This window comes from Schistocerca cancellata, chromosome 11, assembly GCF_023864275.1.
Source record: "Schistocerca cancellata isolate TAMUIC-IGC-003103 chromosome 11, iqSchCanc2.1, whole genome shotgun sequence".
Lineage (NCBI taxonomy): Eukaryota > Metazoa > Arthropoda > Insecta > Orthoptera > Acrididae > Schistocerca > Schistocerca cancellata.
The window spans coordinates 45,613,733-45,634,442 of NC_064636.1; the positions used below are offsets into that span (position 1 = coordinate 45,613,733).

Genomic DNA, 20,710 nt, shown 5'->3' on the forward strand with positions numbered 1-20,710 from the left:
CTGAGAACACAATGGTACTGAAAACTTGTTTTGTGAAAAAATGACACAGCTCCCTCTCTTCTCTTGATTGTAAAAGAAAACTGTTTCAAAGTGTCATTAATGAAATAAAGTAATTTGGATGCAATTTCCTCTGAAAAGCATTTATTTTGTAAATTCACATTTCTGAATCTTGAGGAAGAATTCATATCCATATTCGCATTTATCACAAATATAAATTTTTTTGGGTCCCTAAGCATTACTCAGTTCAGGAACCTGAGGACAAGTTTAATATACAGTATACTATAATGCAGTGCCAAAAACTCCAAATGACTGCATATGGAGAAAAGTTTCGCAAAAGTTGTGCTAACTTCAGGATACTTATATTGTCACTAGAAACTTATGAGGATCTTGGTTGTTCAAGGAACAGAGAATTGGCCACTGATCTTGACAAAAAATTCTTTGCACAGCAGAATTTGAGTATATAGGGTTTGACAGCGTGGAAGGAAAATACGTCAGTAAGCCACACTCTCCTTGCCCATGGGATACTGCCTTGGAAGAATACAGTATATATGCATATTTTAACATATACAAGACCATACTGAACCTATGACTGTCAGAACATAGCTCGAAAGAAAGAAAAACCAACATTTATAGCATCTGAACATAAAGGTTGAAACCCCATAATTGGTTTCGAGCAGTCCTCCAGAAGAAAGAGTGAAGTGCTCACATTGTAGTCTGCTCAAGATGCATTTTCTGCTCTGTCACGGATTTGAGCTGTTTTGGCCATTTTGTGCAATGCTCTTGACATATGAGTCATGCCTGTCATCTGCAATGGTAGAAATGTCACACAAATGTTAATGGGTCCCTCGTATGCTTACTATTATAATCAATGTGTCAACATAATGACTGCCTGATAGTGAATATTATCATATTGTCGATACTTGAAATATTTATGTCAGCCAAAATATGCTCTGTTTCACCAGTGCATATTGAGCACTTGAGGGTGGTGTTCACATTTTTCCAGTCGACTTTTGTATAATACTGCCAATATATGCTAAGTTCAAGCAATTTAGACTTTTAAATTTTGTAAAATGAACAGTGAAATTATGGCTTAATTTATTTAGTGTTATGGAAACAATCCATTCCTGTACAGTCAGTTATCAAAAGTATTTTTGGCCAAATATTCAAAAAATGCTTGATAATGATATTTGTGGACATAAACACACACAATTTCAAACAATCAGATGACCTGCTCATCAAAATTTACTCGTAATTACTAGTCAACTGGAACTGCTTGCGGTGTGGCATGTTTAGTGGGGTGTTTGATCACTGTCTCTCGTCGTACTATGCACTACACAAGTTCTACCTACCTTAGTACGGCGTCTGATCACCAGCCTGTTTCTCTGCATATGTAGATACTGTCCAGACGATGTTAAAAGCAACGTTGAAGAAAAACACCATCAGTACTTAAGTTTGTGAAGACCGCGTATTGGTAGCAAGCTATTCTGTAATTCCTTATAACAGATGTTGGGTTGAGGGCGGTTGCTTCATCTCTTTAGAAAAATGTCAACATTCTGCATAGGAGTTCTTTTATTATTATTATTTTTTAAGTTCAAATTAAACACTTTCCAGCCCGTATGTAATTAGCGAACATCACTGTCCCCAGTTCACAATTCATGCAACCCTGTACACAAGAAAGGCAGCCAGAAATGTACTTAAGTCCAGTCCGAAGAATTATGCGATTTCATAGTCAATACTCCACTACTATATCTGAGTTTCACATTCAGGCCTTTTCAGTGGATTTCTATTAAAGAGATTGCTCGCCAAATATTCCAGATACGAATACAAAACATGCCCCACGGAATTCTACAAAGGCAGAAAGTTCACACGTGTCCAACATGACCTGCGCGTTCAATAGCTAGATGACGACTCCTCCATTGCTGCTCCTTCCACAGCATATAACTACTTGCAATGCGCGGGAAATGCTTAACTCTGATCGGTTGTTCAAAATGGCCAGCCAGTCAAAACAATCCTTAAGAGTTCCTTCTCGCACTAAAACCGTCTTATGCCAATCGACATTCACAGATGCATTTACATCACTTCATCATGCAAATATTAATAAAATGTTTAACAAAACCAAATGAAAAGAAAACTAATCTTGAAATAACTTTAGAAAACAAACTAAACTTTCAACTGTTATTCTGGATGCCTTCTTACAAAAGCAAGTACACTTAGACATACGTCATCAGTGAAGTGGGCACAAACATCTTTCGCGTGCTATGATTACATTAAGTATTACATAAATTTAATCTTGAAATTTAACGTATGTCCCACATACACACTCTCACTCACTCTCATTTACTTCCATAACAATATTAAACGCAACTAATCATTTTGTCTGATTTTTATATTATGAAAATGTAAAGTAGTTTAAGTTTTTTAATTACATCTCTAACTCTGAAAGTATGCCAGCTAGAAAGCTGTATTTTTACACAATCTTCTTTTTAATAACAAAGGGCAGTATATTGACTTTTAACTAAATTGAATAATATTTAATACAGTTTATTTAGATTCTTAGGAGCTCGAATATACTGTCACTCGAATTGACACACAGCTTCCCACGGCTAGGCTAGCGACAGGTGCGAATGAGTCACGCTAAGATACAAGTGGCTGTTTTTATCACCTCCAACGGCTCCAAAGCTATGAGCCGTACCGCAAAGTAGTGCAATAAATGCTATTGTGTATTGACTCGTGACGTTACAAACTTAATTCTCTCATTGCCATATTTTTTGTTTTTCTATACTTTCTCGAATTAGCATTAGTAAATAACTCTTGTTCATTGTGGAAGTATTAGAGCACTGCAAAGCCATTTAAATTGATGGTAATTTGTAATGAATTAGCTGCAACAAATTGCTTTTATAGACAGTTATTTTTACATAAAGACATTTCAAAATACCTATCTCCCACTTCCAGATGTTTACACTTGTGTATGTATCATGGATATTTTTTCTTTACTAACAATTCTACACATTTTTGCAATGGAAGTTTAAGATAGTTATTGTAAAATGTAGGGAGTAAATAAGCATTGCTCATGATGTGTCAATAAATGTAATTATTAGATGGTGGAATGAACATAAATCAATGTACTCCCAAAAACATTTGTTTTGAGGACTTGATGTGGTGTGTTGGGAAAGCGTGCTGTTCATATCCCTGCGTCACCTCAGAAACATTAATGACACAGATGCTGCAGTTCGTGTGTTTTACGATAGAAGTGCTGCTGTCACACCACGTGATGCGGTGGCCTGTGGCCTTGTGTAAGTATGTGAATCGGGCTTATATGTAACTAAAGTTTGTCCATGATTGCTTTAGACAGTGCTGATTAAAATACAACACAGATACAGACACTGGTGATAACATACCACTCCAGAGGAGTGATACATATCCTTATGCCTTCTTGCCGATGAATGATACTCGCAACCAAAAGTTGTTTATATAGTAATTTAGTGACGTAAAATAATGTGTCCACTATAAATCTACAGATGTTGTCCATTGGTTTTGTTTATACTCTGCCTGCTCAAAAAAGTGAATCGCTTGCAAGGTGATGAGGAAAAGAACTGAAACCCCACAAATTGGGAGGGTGTGAAGTGTTATTTCAGTGTTTACAAAACTGAATTAAATTTACAAAGAACTTGGCAGTATTAGCCCACTTACCAGTATGAGATTGCACCCTTTCTGACCTGGATGCACGCACTGATACTGGTATAAGGCCGGTATTACACTATCATATTTCTTTGTCAAACTTGATATGTCAAATATTTGCATCAGAGAAATTTGATAGTGTAATAGGGAATGTTGTCAAATTGCCTTTAGTCAAAGAAATATGATCAAATCTAGAGTCTTGCCCTAGATTTGATCATAAAACTCGTTCATCTTCTGTTCACTGCAGTGTGACATATACCGCTCGGAGTGCTGGCATCGCTAAAACTATTTCCTGTCTGTAGTGTGTTTGTAAATGTGACTGCAAAGTTCAGTTGGTGTCTTCCGTTGACTCTTTTTTAATAACCTTGCTTTGTCTTGGGTGGGGGGTGAGCAAGGGGCGCAACAAGCGCTGTTAATAATGTGCTGATGGGCAGGTAGGATATGCTTCAAATCCACAATCACAGCTACAGCCATCCACCTCTACATCTGCAAACAGCCAGGCAGCTATTCAGCAAACAGTAGAGGAGCTGGCCACACTCCAAAATAATAATAAAAAAAAACTTAGCTCTCCATCCTACTTTCTTAATTTTTAAACTCTGGATGCCACAAGTTAACAAGTGCTTCATCTGTTTTATGCTTTTTATTAAATTGTAGTTGTTGGAACACTAATTCTATGATTAAATTATTCAAAAATAAAAATAGTTGTTACTGCCCATATTGTGTGTACGGAACATTTATTTACCTTAAGATATTTCTCTTTTATTGCTTTATAAACCGCTTCACACATTTCTTGAATTATTTTAGTTAATGTGCTCTGCGGTATTGGAGTGCTTTGTTGTAGGCTAGAATAGCTCTCTCCTGTAGCAAGGAATGACAGTGTTACAGTCAACGAGTCTTGTGCACCTGCAGCATTTCTGAACTGAGTTTTCTGATTTGTAATACAAAGAGCCACTGTACTGAGCAAATACTGAAACACACTTTCATTCTTTCATAAGTAATGTATATAAGACTTGATGTCCTCTACTTCCAGCTCTCATAAAAAATTTTGCCGAATGCTTTTATTATCTCAGTGTAAAACTCACGGCTTCACCGGAGTATGTTTCCTTTTTTTTTTCTGTCACTTCTTTTCGAAATGGACAGACAATGGAATTGTGATACAAGCAACTGCAGCACATAGTAACAAGTTGTTGTTGTCCATCATCTTATGATGACAATGTAATACCCCTTTTTAGTGCCATGTCAAATACCTTTGTCAAACAAAATTGATGAGTGTTTGATCACATTTCTTTCTCAACAAAATATGATAGTTTAATACCAGCCTAAGAGAAGCAACACATAAGGATACAGGTTTCCGCAATGTACAGAGGTGCCATCAGAGTTCCATAACTCACTACCACGGGTGACCTGCAGTCGTACCTGATGGCTCACCACACCGTGACATCAGAAGTTACACTGCTATGCTTCTCCAAAATGTTGAAAGATATTGGGACTTACCATATTTACTCAAATCTAAGCCGCACCTGAAAAATGAGACTCGAAATCAAGGAAAAAAAATTTTCCCTAATCTAAGCCGCACCTGAAATTTGAGACTCGAAATTCAAGGGGAGAGAAAAGTTTTAGGCCGCACCTCCAGATCGAAACAAAGTTGGTCCATTGTAATATGAGACACAATTTAGGTTGAATGAATGACGACACAGCTGTAGTAGTTTGGTTCGAGTCGTAAGCTTAGCAGTTAAGCTTTACCAGGTAGCTATTGCTATGCGTCAGGCGCTCCGTCCGTATTTATACGGGTGCCCTTCCTTTTTCACGTGCTTCGTCTGGTCTGATTTGATTGCTTATTTTTCTTTGATCTGATAAGTGCCGTTCTCTTTGTTATAGGTGTTTACGTCACTCTAGGCTGAAAATGCATTACTGTACTGTGTCATTCATTGTTTGTCGCATTCTGATAATGAGTGTTTACAGCCTGTCGCCGCTCGCGGCATGGCTTGCTTTTGAGCGCGCTACCGCCGCTTACCATAAAAAAAAAGAGAGGAATTGTCTCAGTAACGAAACAATGGTAAGAGACTGCTATTTGTTGTTATTTACACCGCTGCTTTCTTTGATAATGATCAACAAGAACCCAGTAATAGACTGTGTATGATAGAAGATGGTCTGAACGAGAGTTTAGGGAAAATTTTTCTCCGTTTGAAAATCTTTGCAGATGCCTCTTCAGTACATTACATTCTGCACAGAAATTAGTCATCTTAGATTTAAAAATCTAGACAATTGCCATGCTTCATTTCTGACTGTATCACTATTAGGCATAAGAATAATACGAATATAAACATGACATTATATGCATATTCTTTTGCGTTTGCGGTTGTCTCACTCTAGTTTTGTAGTTTATTAGGCAGACGGGATTTAAATGAGATAGCAGCAAACATGAAACAATACATGGCAAAATGTTTATGTTAGTATTATTCTTATGGTGAAGAGAATACTGCATGTGATCGACAATTCATAAAAGTTCCTATTAGCAACCATCTCTTCTCACAGGTAGGAAAAAATTCAGAACGTAGAGTTGGCCATATTGACAAAAATCCCGAATAGTCTTGCCAGTTGGATTTTTGTAGTATATTGAAATTCTGCTACATTCGAAGATGAACAATATGGAATTTGTATTTACTTCATTGGATAATGTATGAAAATGGAGTGGTCGAAACTTGAGGCGGAGAAAAAAAAGCTCGTCTTCCACCTTTTTTTTAAATTTATTTACTGACGCAGAGGTTTTGACGCCAGTATTTATCTATGTAGTGCTACATATATTCGACGGCAGAAGTTAGTTGTGGCGGCACTTACCAACATTTTTCAGAACTTCCGCTTACTTTGCACTCGATTCTAAGCCACAGGCGGGTTTTTGGATTACAAAAACCGGAAAAAAAGTGCGGCTGAGATTCGAGTAAATACGGTACCCCGAGATCAGCACTGTAATCACTGGAGATGGTGACATAGGGTAACGAGGAGCATTGCGGAACACGAGGCGGCACTGTTAGTCAGCTCTGTGCGTCCCGGTTGCAGCACGACTCCAAATGTGACCATTTGTATCGTGGTGTTAACAACAACCTACGTGTGGAATGTAATTCTGCAGTCGGCTGCTGCTGGTCCTGACCGATAGTATAGGATGATGCAGAAAGTTGCAGAAAGTCTGTTCGTTTTTCGTCGATACCAGGTGTAGATGTGAAGGCGTCAGAGTGTGCTCGGTGCACAATGTGGCGATGTTTCCTCGTGGTGGTCAGACTACAACCTTGACGGCAAGTATGCCCGACCTCAAGTTCCCGTGCAGTCCGACATCAGGCCACTATCACATGAGAATGTCCCACAAATCTGGATATTTCACGATTCGGTGAATCGGGTAGATGGAGGACCGTAATGAGCTTCCTCCCAAATTCTTATCAGGTGCAAATAATGCGGTCTCAGATAAGTACTCAGCATTTCCAAGTGCTTTAGTGATCACTCAACATCTGACACACTGGTCACATACTTTGTATACTTTGCCATACCTGATAACAACATATACACAAACAATTACAGTGCATTCTGGTTGCCCCCCCCCCCCCCCCCCTTCCTGCTGCAAGGGGTCACTCTTCGGAGAGTTTGTGCCTGGCTACCACAGGGCCATGCCTTTGCAACACCTCTTCCCTTTCCAAGCTGCACATCTATCCTCCTGTTATTCTTTTTCCCTTCCCTAGGGGAACTTTTGATAGGCCAGCATCGGAACAGTCCCTTGTCTGTTTTTCTTTCTTTCTTCATTCTCCATCTCCTCCTGACCTGTGCTTCAGCATTTCAGGTTTCTGTTTGTTTCCTCTTCCTCCCTGTGTGCTTCTGAATGCTGGCCCACATGTTTTGATGCATAACGGGTGACTGTCTAATGAGTAATTCCCAATCCCTGGTCGACAGGTAGGACTCGCACGTACCCCCCTGTATGGGCTGCACTGTCGAGGGGTACTTGCATGATCTATTACCTTCACAATTGCTAATTGGTCCCTCTGTCCAGAGCTCATGAGGCACGAACAATCATGAAATGCAGGTGAGATCCTCTCGGCAGTGGCCCCCAGTTGAAAGTCGCACACCATTGGAGACACTGGAAGTTGTGGGTTTTTGTTTTTGCAGTGAGCCATTCACTTTCATCTCAGTCCGCCGCACACCTTTGGGTGGCTTGCGGAGTATAAATGTAGATGTAAATGTAGTCTATGTCTACTAAATGCAAATGGAATGAAGCTGAAGATTCAATAACTCTCCCTGCTGCACCTTGGTTCCTCGTGGTTTCACGTACTGAAGAACATCAGCCTTTGCTACAATTAATCCATTTATTATTTAGAAAGTTGTTGATATACCGTATTTACTCGAATCTAAGCCGCACTTTTTTTCCGGTTTTCGTAATCCAAAAAACCGCCTGCGGCTTAGAATCGAGTGCAAAGCAAGCGGAAGTTCTGAAAAATGTTGGTAGGTGCCACCACAACTAACTTCTGCCGTCGAATATATGTAGCGCTACGCAGGCATGCTTTGTACGCACAGAGATAATTACTGGCGCCAAAACCTCTGCGTCAGTAAATAATTTTTTTTTAAAAAAGTGGAAGACGAGGTTTTTTTCTCCGCCGCGAGTTTCGACCACTGCATTTTCATACATTATCCAACGAAGTAAATACAAATTCCGTATTGTTCATCTTCAAATGTAGCACAATTTCAGTGTACTACGAAAATCTGACTGGCAAGACTGGGATGTTTGTCAATATGGCCAACTCTACGTTCTGAATTTTTTTCTATCTGTGAGAAGAGATGGTTGCTAATAGGAACCTGATGAAATTTGAATCACATACAGTATTCTCTTCACCATCAGAATAATACGAATATAAACATTTTGCCATGTATTCTTTTGTGTTTGCTGCTATCTCATTTAAATCCTGTCTGGCTAATAAACCACGAAACTAGAGTGAGACAACTGCAAATGCGGAAGAATATACGTATCGTCTCATGTTTATATTCGTATTATTCTTATGCCTAATAGTGATACAGCCAGAAATGAAGCACGGCAAGTGACTTAGATTTTTAAATCTAAGATGACTCTAATTTCTGTGCAGAATTTGATGTAATAAAGAAGCGGCCGCAAAGATTTTCAAACGGAGAAAAATTTTCGCCTAACTCTCGTTCAGAACATGTACTATCATACGCAGTCTATTATTTGATTCTTGTTGATCATTATCAAAGAAAGCAGCAGTGTAAGTAACAACAAATAGCAGTCTTGTCATTGTTTCGCTTATGAGACGATTCCTCTCTCTTCTTTTTATTGTACGCGGCAGTAGTGCGCACATAAGCAAGCCATGCCGTGAGCCGCGATAGGCCGTAAACACGCACTATCAGAATGCGACAAACAATGCATGACACAGTGCAGTAATGCATTTTCAGCTTAAGAGTGACGCAAACACCTATAACAAAGAAAACGGCATTTATCAGATCATAGCAAAATAAGCAATCGATTCAAACCAGACGAAGCACGTGAAAAAGGAAGGGTACCCGTATAAATACAGATGGAGCGCCTGACGCATAGCAATGGCTACGTGGTAAAGCTTAACTGCTAAGCTTACGACTGGAACCAAACTACTGTAGCTGTATCGTCATACATTCGACCTAAATTGTGGGTCATATTACAATGGACCAACTTTGTTTCGATTTGGAGCTACGGCCTAAAACTTTTCTCTCCCCTTGAATTTCGAGTCTCAAATTTCAGGTGCGGCTTAGATTCGGGAAAATTTTTTTTTCCTTTATTTCTTTAAATTTTTCAGGTGCGGCTTAGACTCGAGTGTGGCTTAGATTCGAGTAAATACGGTAACTCTATCCCTGTGAAATCCTGTTCTTGCTTACATAATGGGAATTGTGGAGACCAACTGTGATTTTCAAGCCCACCAACTGCTTACAGCTTCACTACTCCATGGATCTCCTATTCGTGTCGAGGTCTACCTTATGCTGAATTCTTCATGTGGCATTATTTACACTCGGCTGCTTGGTGGTCTGACCAAGGAGGAAATCCAACATTACCTCTGATCAGGGCGTCACTGGGGTCCGTTCAGTAATGGAAAAAGGTACATGAAAACTTGGGGCCTACACACACTTTTTTTCTCACATTTGACTGAATACTGCTTCCATTGAAATTCAGGACAGGCTATGAAGTCACCAAGCTCTGATTGGACATTCCGAACACAATCCATTGCTAGCAGCACCAACATTATAACCACACTTGTGTATCTTGTCAAAACATGGCCAAGTATGTTACTTGTGGTAGAGATACTCATGAGGCCAGTTACCCACCTCCTTCTCCCCACTGTATCAGTTGTAATGGCAACGGTGCCACCTCATCCCGTGAGAGTCCTGTATATCTTGATGAGTGGGCCGTCCAGGGGATTTGGGTGAAGGTAAAAGTACCTTACTCTGTCGCTCAAAGGTTGTTGGCCAGTCAAAAACTCTGCATTTTACCATCTGGTGCTTGTAGTATCATTCTTGCTCCATAAAGGACATGACCGTGCAGACTTGGCAACACCCAATTGCCCAGTATCCCTGCCTTCTTCTCCTATAGCTGCTAAGCAAGCCACCAAATCTTGCGCCCCCCTCACTCCACCTCCCATGGCGAAATCACCTGCTACACAACCACCAGGCCAGAAAGGAAAAAAGGAACACTTCTGTGAAGACCTTTTACATCCCTCCAGCCAACAAACATCTGAGTCTTTGTCTGCTGACTGTAAAGGCTCTAAGAAATTGAAAAGAGTCAAATGGTCTTCTCCTCCCTCGACTTGGAGATCCTCTTGAACAGGGTCACCGTGTAGTACCCTCACCTGAGGGAGAATGCCAATGCCTCTGTAGATTTCGTGGAACAGGATCCTCCAGCCTCTGTGTGCCTGTAGCACGAGCCTTCGAAGGCTGGCACTTGGGAACTGCCGAGGTGGCTGCCCTACATTTGTTCCCTTGTTTCCATGTCGCATTATGACTCTCCTCAATGGAATGCTCACGGCTTTCGATCCGACGAGGAATTACGGCTGCTCTTTTCCACCTTTGTGTTTTCTTCTGGTCCGCTTTGACCTACAAACACACCTCCCACTCTTGCCGCCACAGCCCCCCCCTCCCGCCCCCTGAGGACAGCATTCCATCTGGTGGAGAATCATACTGTTCATTTGGGATGATGTCTATAGACAAACCGTGTAATTTCACGGCAGACTGCAAGCTGTTGCAGCCCGTGTTTCCCTTCCTCCTTTCACCTTTTCTTTTTGTAGTGACTACATCATTTCATTATTCACTGTTACCAGGGCTTATTGGTCATCTCCCTCACCCTTTCTGCTGCTCAGTAACTTAAGCACCCACCATCCCCATTGGAACTCTTCGAGAACATGTCTGAGAGGTTCCCTCTGGGCTGGCCTTCTCAATCAACACCACCACGCTATGTCCCCGTACTGTGGTGGACTGAGGCACACCGCGACATGGCTCACGTGCAGAACTGTGTTCATTGAACACAGTTGCACGCCCAGTGATGTTGCATTCGTTGGGGTAGCAAAAAAGCTTGCTTAATTTCATTTGCTAGATCTTTCAACAGTTTCGCAACCTCTTCTGTTGTCTGGAACAACCTCTGTCGGTTCTCTGGGACCGAGTTTTATTACCTGATTTCTGGCGTGACTGTAGCATTGATGTCATTGTGAACCCTAATGCTATCTCGAACACCTTTGGCTTTATTTTGCAGAGATTTCGAGCTCCACCCACTATCATCTTGCCTTCCTCCCTTGGAAACGAGTAGAGAAGGTTCGGGTGATACCCATCTCTTCTCAGAATCGTGAATGCTACAGTGTCACCTTTACTATGAGGGAGCTCGACCATGCTGTCACCTCATCCTAGTCCTTTTACCTACCACCGCATTTCTCTCTCCTTCTGTGCTTGCAAGGTGATGGAACATACGATTCGTGGCTGGCTGGTATCGTGGCTCAAGTCTCACAATCTACTAATCAATGCAGAGTGTGGAAGTAGTGTGTGCCATTCTGCAGGTGATCATCTCGCCAACTCGTGCCGTGAATAGTTTTCTCCAGAAACACCTGAGTGTACCCATGTTCTTTTGATTTGTAGGAAGCTTATGACACATGCTGAAGGACTGGTATCCTCTGTGCGTCTTTGAGGCTGCGTGCCTCATTTCGTTAAGGAGTTTTTAAAAGACGGGGTGTTCAAGGTACGTGTTGGTTCTGCTTTGTCGGACACGTTTATCCGGGAGAATGCGGTGCCTCAGGGATCCATCATGAGTGTCATCTTCCGTGCTGCAGCCATCAACCCTGTTATGGACTGTCTCACAAGAGGCATCTCTTGCTCCCTTTTTGTCAGCAACTTTGTGATCTATTGCAGTTTTCCATTGACTTGTCTCCTTGAACACCATTTTCAGCAATGGCTCAATTGTCTTCACTCGTGGAGCATCGATAATGGCTTTCACTTTTGTACTGACAAAATCATTTGTTTCTGGCAGTGCAATGGGTTTCATCCACTGTCTTTATATCTTGGGCCTGTTGCTTTTCACTATGCTGATACTATGAAATTCCTGGTGCTCATGCTTGATAGGAAACTTTCATGGTCTCCCCACATGCCTTACCTGACTGCACACTGTACCTAGTCCCTCAATGTCCTACGTGGTATTTCCTGGGGAGCAGATTGAACCACCCTGCTCCTTTTATACTGATCCCTTCTCTATTCAAAACCAGAGTATGAGTGTTTTGTTTACTCTTCTCGACTTCCATCCATCTTATGCAGTCTTAATACAATGTACCAACATGGAATCCATTTAGCAACTGATGTCTTTTACAGTAGCCCGATTGAGAGTCTCTACGCACAAACTTCTAAACTGCTACTGTCAAACCGTGTGATACCCTTCTCAGCAGATGTGTATGCCGTTTGTCTTCCATGCCTCGCCATCCATCCTGTGCCCCCTTTTTCAATGACACTCTTGACTGCAAGTACGGGGCACATCGTTCTTCTCTGTTACTTCCCAGAGTTCACTTTCAGCTACTGCTCTGGCAGCTTAACTTTGTGCTACTGCCATTTTTTTGATGGGTGTGAACTCTTCACCACTGTGGCTTTGGGCAGCAGCCCCTGATCATCTTGGATTTCATTCACTTCCTAAGGAAAGTACTCCAGATTCGATCTATTGCTCTAAGTTTTTCAACCTTCACATTCAACTTAGCGATAGCACCTTCTTATACTCCGATGGCTTTAAGACTGACCGACTGGTGTTGGGTGTGCCTTCACCTTTAACACTTTCATTTTTTGTGTTGGCTTCCAGAACACTGTTCAAAAATTATAGAAGAGCTCTTCGTCCTCTATCAGGTGTATGGTCAGTGTCTCTCTGTCACGAGGAGATCATTTTAGCTAGATTGCATGTAGGGCACTGTCTTTTTAGCCATCACCATTTACTATGGGGTGAATCCCCAACACTTTGTGTTCACTGTCATTAACCTTTGACGGTTCGCAATTTCCTGACACGTCGAACCCCCCCGCCCCCCCCCCCCTTTTTTTTTATTTTTTTTTACCGCTTGTGTTTGTTGTCTGAGTTATCAGCCACTTTAGTGAGCGATGTGCATGCTGTCAATTAGCAATTAGGTTGTACTTTTTATCCTTCGCAGCAATATGGTGAACGACATTTAATCTTTGGTTAGGGACCTCCGCTGTCTCTGTGCAGTATTTTGTGCACCTTTCTCCAAGGGGAAGTCCTTGTTTTTAGCTCTCTCTTCTTCCGTCGATTGAGCGTAGCATACAGTCACTTATTTTACTTATTGGTGTTCTAAGGTTATGACATTGGTGTGTATCACCTCGGTTGTTTGTGAAGGGAAAAAAAAAAAAAACTGTGGCCATCAGTAAGGTTATGATACTGGCGTGTATGACCTCAGTTGTTTATCAAGAAGAAGAAGAAGAAGAAAACTGGCCGTCAGTTGCTGTGCATGTAAGTTATTGCTGTATGATGCTAAGTTACTTGTGTCGGTAAGAAAGCAAACATTCATTTGTGACTGTTGACTGCTTGTCACAAAGCACTCACTTCAGGATTCCTTACCATCTCTCAAGAGCTCCAGATCTCCTCCTCTGATGTTGTCTGTGTAGCCATGTAGCCACCACTGTCTGCGTGACACGTCGGTCTGGTTGTACGAGATGAGACCATAAAATGAGCTTCCCCCCTCATCCCACAGCTAGCTAACTGTATATTGGACTACGTGTTCAGGATAGAATAGTGACGCAGGACGGTACATGTGCTAATGGAACTTCCCGAGATTTCAATAGCTTTGTGGCAGTGGTTGAAAATGGAGGCTCGTGTTTCAGCTCGCACCATGTGTGAAATGTTGTTGGTGATGAAGGTTTTGAATGGTCGGAACATACGGCTTTTTGAAATTCTCAGTCGTGTCCATATCTATTGATTTGTCATCGCAACCAAGCAGGTAGTGCATTGCTGGTGCAGAGACTTTGCAGCAGGTTGCCACAATGTTCATAAAGAATAACACAGTAGGAGGCTGTCAGTCATTACACATGACCTCTTTTTAGCTTGTATGGGAACACATTATGGAGAATTGTCACTTCACAAACATGGAACTTGCCACTCAGTTCCCATGGATGTGCTGCTCCCTGTTCCACGAAATTGTCATGGTGCATTGTCACGGAGCACCTGTTATTCTAGAAATTGTGCACCAGGTAGGTATGAATGCAAGTGACTGTTCAAAACAAGCACTGCATGAGGCAAAGTGCCAATTTTGTCTTGCTGCATGATAACACTCAGCCGCATGCGGCTCAACAGAGCTGCTGCAAACACTCTGTTGGGGGGAGAGGGGGGGGGGATGTTAGATCATCCACCCTACAGCACGTACCTCACTCCCAATTACTTTCATCTGGTCCCGAACCTCAAGAAATTCCTGTCTGGCTGGAGTCAGCATTTTCAGGTTGACAGATAGACAGAGATGGTTGACATACAGCGGTTCCAATCCCAGGTGGTAGACTTTTGTGACACAGAGATACAAAAATTTGCCACACGGCCTGAGGAATGTCTGAATACTGGTGGTGAGTAAGTTGAAAAATAGCTCAGTACTTCCTGTACCTGTTCCAATAAAGCTTTCAATTAAATGGCACCGAGTAATCTGGTGCAGTAGTTAGCACACTCGACTTGCATTCGGAAGGATGACAGTTTAAACCTGCGTCTATTCATCCAGATTTAGGTTTTCCGTGATGTGCCTAAATCGTATCAGGCAAATGCTGGGATGGTTCCTTTGAAATGGCATGGCAGACTTCCTTCCCCATTGTTCCCTAGTCCGACAGGACAATCAACAAATTAAATGGTGTTTTGTTTCTGTTTACAATCCTAGGGAAAATACGAATCACACATCTGGGGAAAATACGAATCTCACATCTGAACTATGTGATAGTCTAGAAATCAGTTTAAGTGGTGAAATATTCCCACAGAACACTCTGAAAGTAATCAGAATCACTGTCCGGCACTGCAGTTTCTTTGGCAGCAACAAAGTTGAATCCTTACCCATTTTATACAGTTCGTGGTACACATCGGTCTCTCTAATGGCACTTGCAGGATTTCGTGTTCTTGCTGAGTGGCGTTAAGCCGTTGGCACATGGACCGCGCATCCGAATGTTGAGCGTGCCAAGTATCTGACATCATAGTGTGGAATAGCACATTTGAGACTCTTTTCGAAGGTGCAGAGCAATATCTAAGATGTCAGATATTCTGGGCGTGCGTCTGAGCGTTAACCAATCAGGTGGCACAGCACCACTTACATCACATGCATGCCATCTCCCTTCAGCACGGAGTTGTGAGGTGCCATATTAGCATTCATTTCAAGCCTATATGTATATATGCTGTTTATGAGCACCAGCAAATTGAGAATCACTTGAAAACCCATTGTTTACTATGTGATTCGTTGCAATAAAATAATGAGAAACATCATATTTGTGGCAAAAGAATTATTGTAACTTGCATATTATGAGAGTATGGCATTTGAAGGCAACGACCCACTGAGGATCCACAAAAAATGCATTGTTCTGGGCACAATTTGTTATAATTACATTTCGATTAAACATAGCTACGATTAAAGCTTTTAGCAAGTGGCAACATGTTAGAATTGGGTAACAAACATTTGTCAGCGGTTTAACAGTGGATCTGTGTGTTCGGTCGCATGGTTATGCCCTCTGCAATAAAAAAACTGAGTAAATGGATCATCGATGAACTTGAACGGTTGTCTTGGATGTCTGCCCCGAACAAATGCAATGAACAATGTCGAACAAAATGCGATTAAACATAAAAAAAAGCGTAGTGAGTAGCGTTACTGATTCTGTACTGGATGCTTGTTATGTCAGTGGTTCGCGTCTCACCATATCAAAATTTTTTTCCTAACATTCGCGTTTTTAATAGGTTCTGATGTCTGATGCTGTTCTATTAGTTTAATATAAGTATATACTATAATATTTGATGTTATGTAAATATAAGTTCGCCTTTTTTTTAGTAGTGAGTTTGTTTGATTGGCTTAATCTAAAGGACAGCTTGTGCTACGTGTAAAAGAAAAAGGAGCAAAATATCTTTATATGTTTGTAATTCACATGTTGCAAAGATTCTGCTACTGGGTAGGAACAGTGATCAAGTAAGAAAGACCTTTGGGTTGTACTAAAATGGGGGATTGATGAAATAATGTTAATATTATGTGGAGAACTACTGCAAATTTGTATCACACTGTTTGTAATGGAAATTTTATCACCCTGTGTCCTTACTGATTGGACGTGGTACTTTCCTTTTCATCTTAAAACATGTACATGGATATTGAAGCCTCTATTTGTGTATATTACATATAGAACAACGTGACTAGCATATGGACAATGGAGGAAATTTGTGTTTAAATATATAGCTAACGTGGAAATTTTATGCACACCCCTTTAGTAAACAGTGTTATTTATGAGCTAGAAACATCCCGCAACTGCTACTGGAGTGTGTTATACCACGTTGGAGCCTATGTACCGTATGCACAAGTCGCATCGTTTATGAGCGTTCAGCAGCGCATTGAACTCAACATGCCCAACATTGACCTTCGACAGCATGGGCCATGTGCCAATGGCTTTAGATCCCTTTTTTTTTTTAAATAATTTTTTAAATTATTTAAATTAAATTTAAATTAAATAAAAAATTTTAAAAATAAAGTGCGTTTTTAATAAGAAGGAAAATATTGTAAATACTATTAAAAATGTTTTTTTCCATATCCTACACACTTTCTTCTACTCGCCTGCATAATTTCCATTGTTTTTTAAATCTGATCTCAAAGAAATACTAGATTGAGCATGCAGTAGTTATCGTAGATGGAGAGTCATTGGAAGATGTAGAAGTAACTTCAAGATAGTCCCCGCGAAGTGTGTCGGGACTTGTTCTGTCCATAATGTATATTAATGAACTTGCTGGCAGTGTTAATATTAACTTCAGACTTTTTGCAAATGACACAGTTATCCATAATTAAGTATGTCAGAGAAATGCTGCACAAATATTCATTAAGAACTTGATAAGATTTCAAAATGACTCTGAGATCAGCAACTTGCTATCAGTGTTCAGAAATGTAAACTTGTGCACATCACAAAACGAAAAGACAGAGCACCCTATCACTATAATATCAATGAGTCACAGCTGGAATAGGTCCACTCGTACAGATGCCTGGCTATAACAATTTGTAGAGTTATGAGAGATAGTCATTGATTCAGTTCTAAGTAAAACAAGTGGCAGACTTTGGTTCATGGGTGGAATACTAGAGAAGTGCAATCCGTCTACAAAGGAGACTGCATACAAAACACTCATTTGGCTCATCCTAAAATATTGCTCAAGTGTGTGGGACCCATACCAAGTAAAACTGACTGCAGATATTGAAAGGATACAAAGAAGGGCAGTACAAGTGGTCACTGGTGTGTTCAACATATGTGAGAGTGTGCTGAAAGAAATGAACTGGCAGGCACTTTAAGAAAGACACATATTATGCTGTTAAGAACTACTTAGAAAATTTCTAGAACAAAATTTAAGTGATGTACACTCATGCTCATAAATTAAGGATAATTGCAGAATGTGGTGCCACACAACATGGCACTACATAAAAATGGCACTAATAGCATAGTCACACAGGAAATACACACGACACAGGTCTGTAAGTCCACGGTATTGGTGATAAGTTGAGAAACTGTCCCGAAACACATATGCTACAAAACGCCACTGCTTCCTGTGCATGTACTTCGACATCAACATGGGATGTGACGACCATGCACACGTACACAGGCCGCACAACGAGTTGGCATAATCTGGATCAGGTGGTCGAACAGCTGCTGGGGTATAGCCTCCCATTCTCGCACCAGTGCCTGTCGGAGCTCCCGAAGTGTCATAGGGGTTTGAAGACGTGCAGCGATACGTCGATCGAGAGCATCTCAGATGTGCTCGATGGGGTTTAGGTCTAGGAAACAGGCAGGCCACTCCATTTGCCTCATATCTTCTGTTTCAAGTTACTCCTCCATGATGACAGCTTGGTGGGGCCGAGCATTGTCATCCATCAGGAGGAAGGTGGGACCCACTGCACCCCTGAAAAGGCAGAAATACTGGTGGAAAATGAAGTCTTGATACACCTGACCTGTTACAGTTCCTCTGTCAAAGACATGAATGGATGTACATGCACCAATCATAATCCCACCCCACACCATCAAACCGTGACCTCCACGGAGGTCCCTTTCAAGGAAATTAAGGGGTTGGTATCTTGTTTCTGGTTCACACCAGATGAAAACCCGGTGAGAATCACTCTTCGGACTATACCTGGACTCGTCCGTGAACATGACCTGGAACCACTGTTCAAGTGACCACTGTCCGAAAGAACATATACCACTGGTAATCTTGCATCTCTCTAAGAATGAAATTACAATGAAATCCAGACCTTCAGCTGCTTACAGGCATTGATAAATATCACAGGGACAGTTGAAAATGTGTGCCCCGACCATGACTCAAACTTGGGATCTCCTGCTTACATGGCAAGTGCTCTATCTGACTGAGCCATCAAGGACAAGAGGATAGTGCAACTGCAGGGACTTATCTCTGGCACACTACCTGAGAGACCCACATTTTCATCTCACTGTCCACACACTACAATTGTAGTGCCCCTGTCCGCTATACTCATTACACGCGGTAGCCAATCTACCGTTTCCCATAAGAGTCTGTATTTCATTCTAATTTCATTCTTAGAGAGCTGCAAGATCACCAGTGGTATCTGTTCCTTTGGACATGTCCGAAAGAACAGATACCATCTTCATATAGATAAGGCTTACCAGCCAATAATCTTCTTCAGTGTGGATGCCTTCCCATTGCCCGAACTCTTATGAGAATCAGTAGATTGACTGTCACGAGTAATGAGTATAGTAGGTAGGGGCACTACAAATGTAGTGTGTGGACTATAAGTTGAAAATGTGGGTCTCACAGGGCGCATGCCAGATATAAGTCCCTGCAGTCACACTGCCCTCTGTGTTCTCGATGGATCAGTCAGATAGAGCATCTGCCATGTAAGGAGGAGATCCCAGGTTCGAGTCCCAATTGGGGCACACATTTTCAACTGCTCCGGTTGATATTTATCAATGTCTGTAAGCAGCTGAAGGTCTGTATTTCATTGTAATTTCATTCTTAGAGAGCTGCAAGATCAGCAGTGGTATCTGTTCTTTCGGACATGTCTGAAAGAAAAGATACTGTCTTCATATATTCTTGATGAGTGTGGCAGTGACCTGGGGCGAGATACTGTTCTTCCAGGATTTTGGAGATGTGCAGCGTTATTACTCTCGGCATCAACGCGTGGGCAGCCATCGAGAATGCCTTCAGGTCACGACTGGTAGTTGTTGAGGGAACTCTGGCCACATAATTGTACACTACTGACATCCTCTGCTCTGATGTTACCTACGGTGCAACAGTGTCATGGGGCCCTATTTAAACAGGGCAGTGTATTTCCACATGTGACGTGTGTCTCCTTGAAGTAAGTGTCTGTGTAATGTTCAGTTCTTCCCATGGCCAGCAAGATGTTCAGATTTGTCCCTGACATTTGTGTGACTAGTTCAGATGTAAACTCCATCCCAGTGCCAGGATGTGGGATATTGAGGACCAGTTACAACAATTATGGGCTAACTTCCCTCATGAGAGGATACAGCAGCTTTATGACACCCTTGTAATGACAGAACCTTGGCGGGACTATGTTCTACACTCATTAAAATTATGACCCAGTGTCTGTGCTCCTTGACATGTTCATGTAAACTCAGGAAGAAGCAAAAAATCAGACCAAGGTATCAACCCAGAGTCCCATTTTTTCATTTCTACCTCCCTAGCCCAATACTGTAGTTATCCTGCACTGTCTCCAACCATAGGCAGCTGATAAACCTCAGCTAAACCCTGTTGCCAACATATTCCCTCGCACAAAGCCTGAAAAATCGCATACCACTTCCTCCGCTACCCCCCCCCCCCCCCCCCCCCCACCTCCCCATGTGCATATGATACACTTGCCAAAAGAATCAGGGTGTGCATCCAGGCGTGTGAGAGTTATTGGGTTCGCACTGTAAAGTTATCTCTAAATTTGACTCAATTTTGTGATCGCTGAAATAACATCACATGGTCTCTCAGCCCGTAAAGTTTCATTCCATTTCCTCCTTCCCTTCTGGTCGCTGCAAATTTATTTATTTATATATTTATTTATTTTCCATCCAGGCATTGTACAAGGAGCATTTCACTAAAGCAGTAGATAAAGCTCTTAAAAGATGTTCTCTCTGTGTGTCCTCAGGTTCAGGTGCAGATAGAAACGGATCACCTGACAACTTCCTTCAGTGTGCTACAGGAACAGCCCATGGACATGCTCTTGGGCCTGGATATGCTGCGTGGGCACCAGGTGAGGACTAGCAAAAACACACAGTGGGAGGCTTGTGTTTCTATTATATAGCCAATAGCACCACAATCATG

At 41.6% G+C, this 20,710-nt stretch overlaps 1 protein-coding gene across 1 annotated transcript in view; it reads left to right on the forward strand.

Annotated features, from left to right (window-relative positions):
• The window catches only part of LOC126108684 (protein DDI1 homolog 2-like), a 152,272-nt gene that overhangs the window by 64,190 nt on the left and 67,372 nt on the right, over positions 1-20,710 (forward strand). Inside the window, exon 5 of the mRNA XM_049914003.1 lies at positions 20,535-20,639. Coding sequence (XP_049769960.1) covers positions 20,535-20,639 — 105 coding nt within the window. The remainder of the gene's footprint in view (positions 1-20,534; positions 20,640-20,710) is intronic.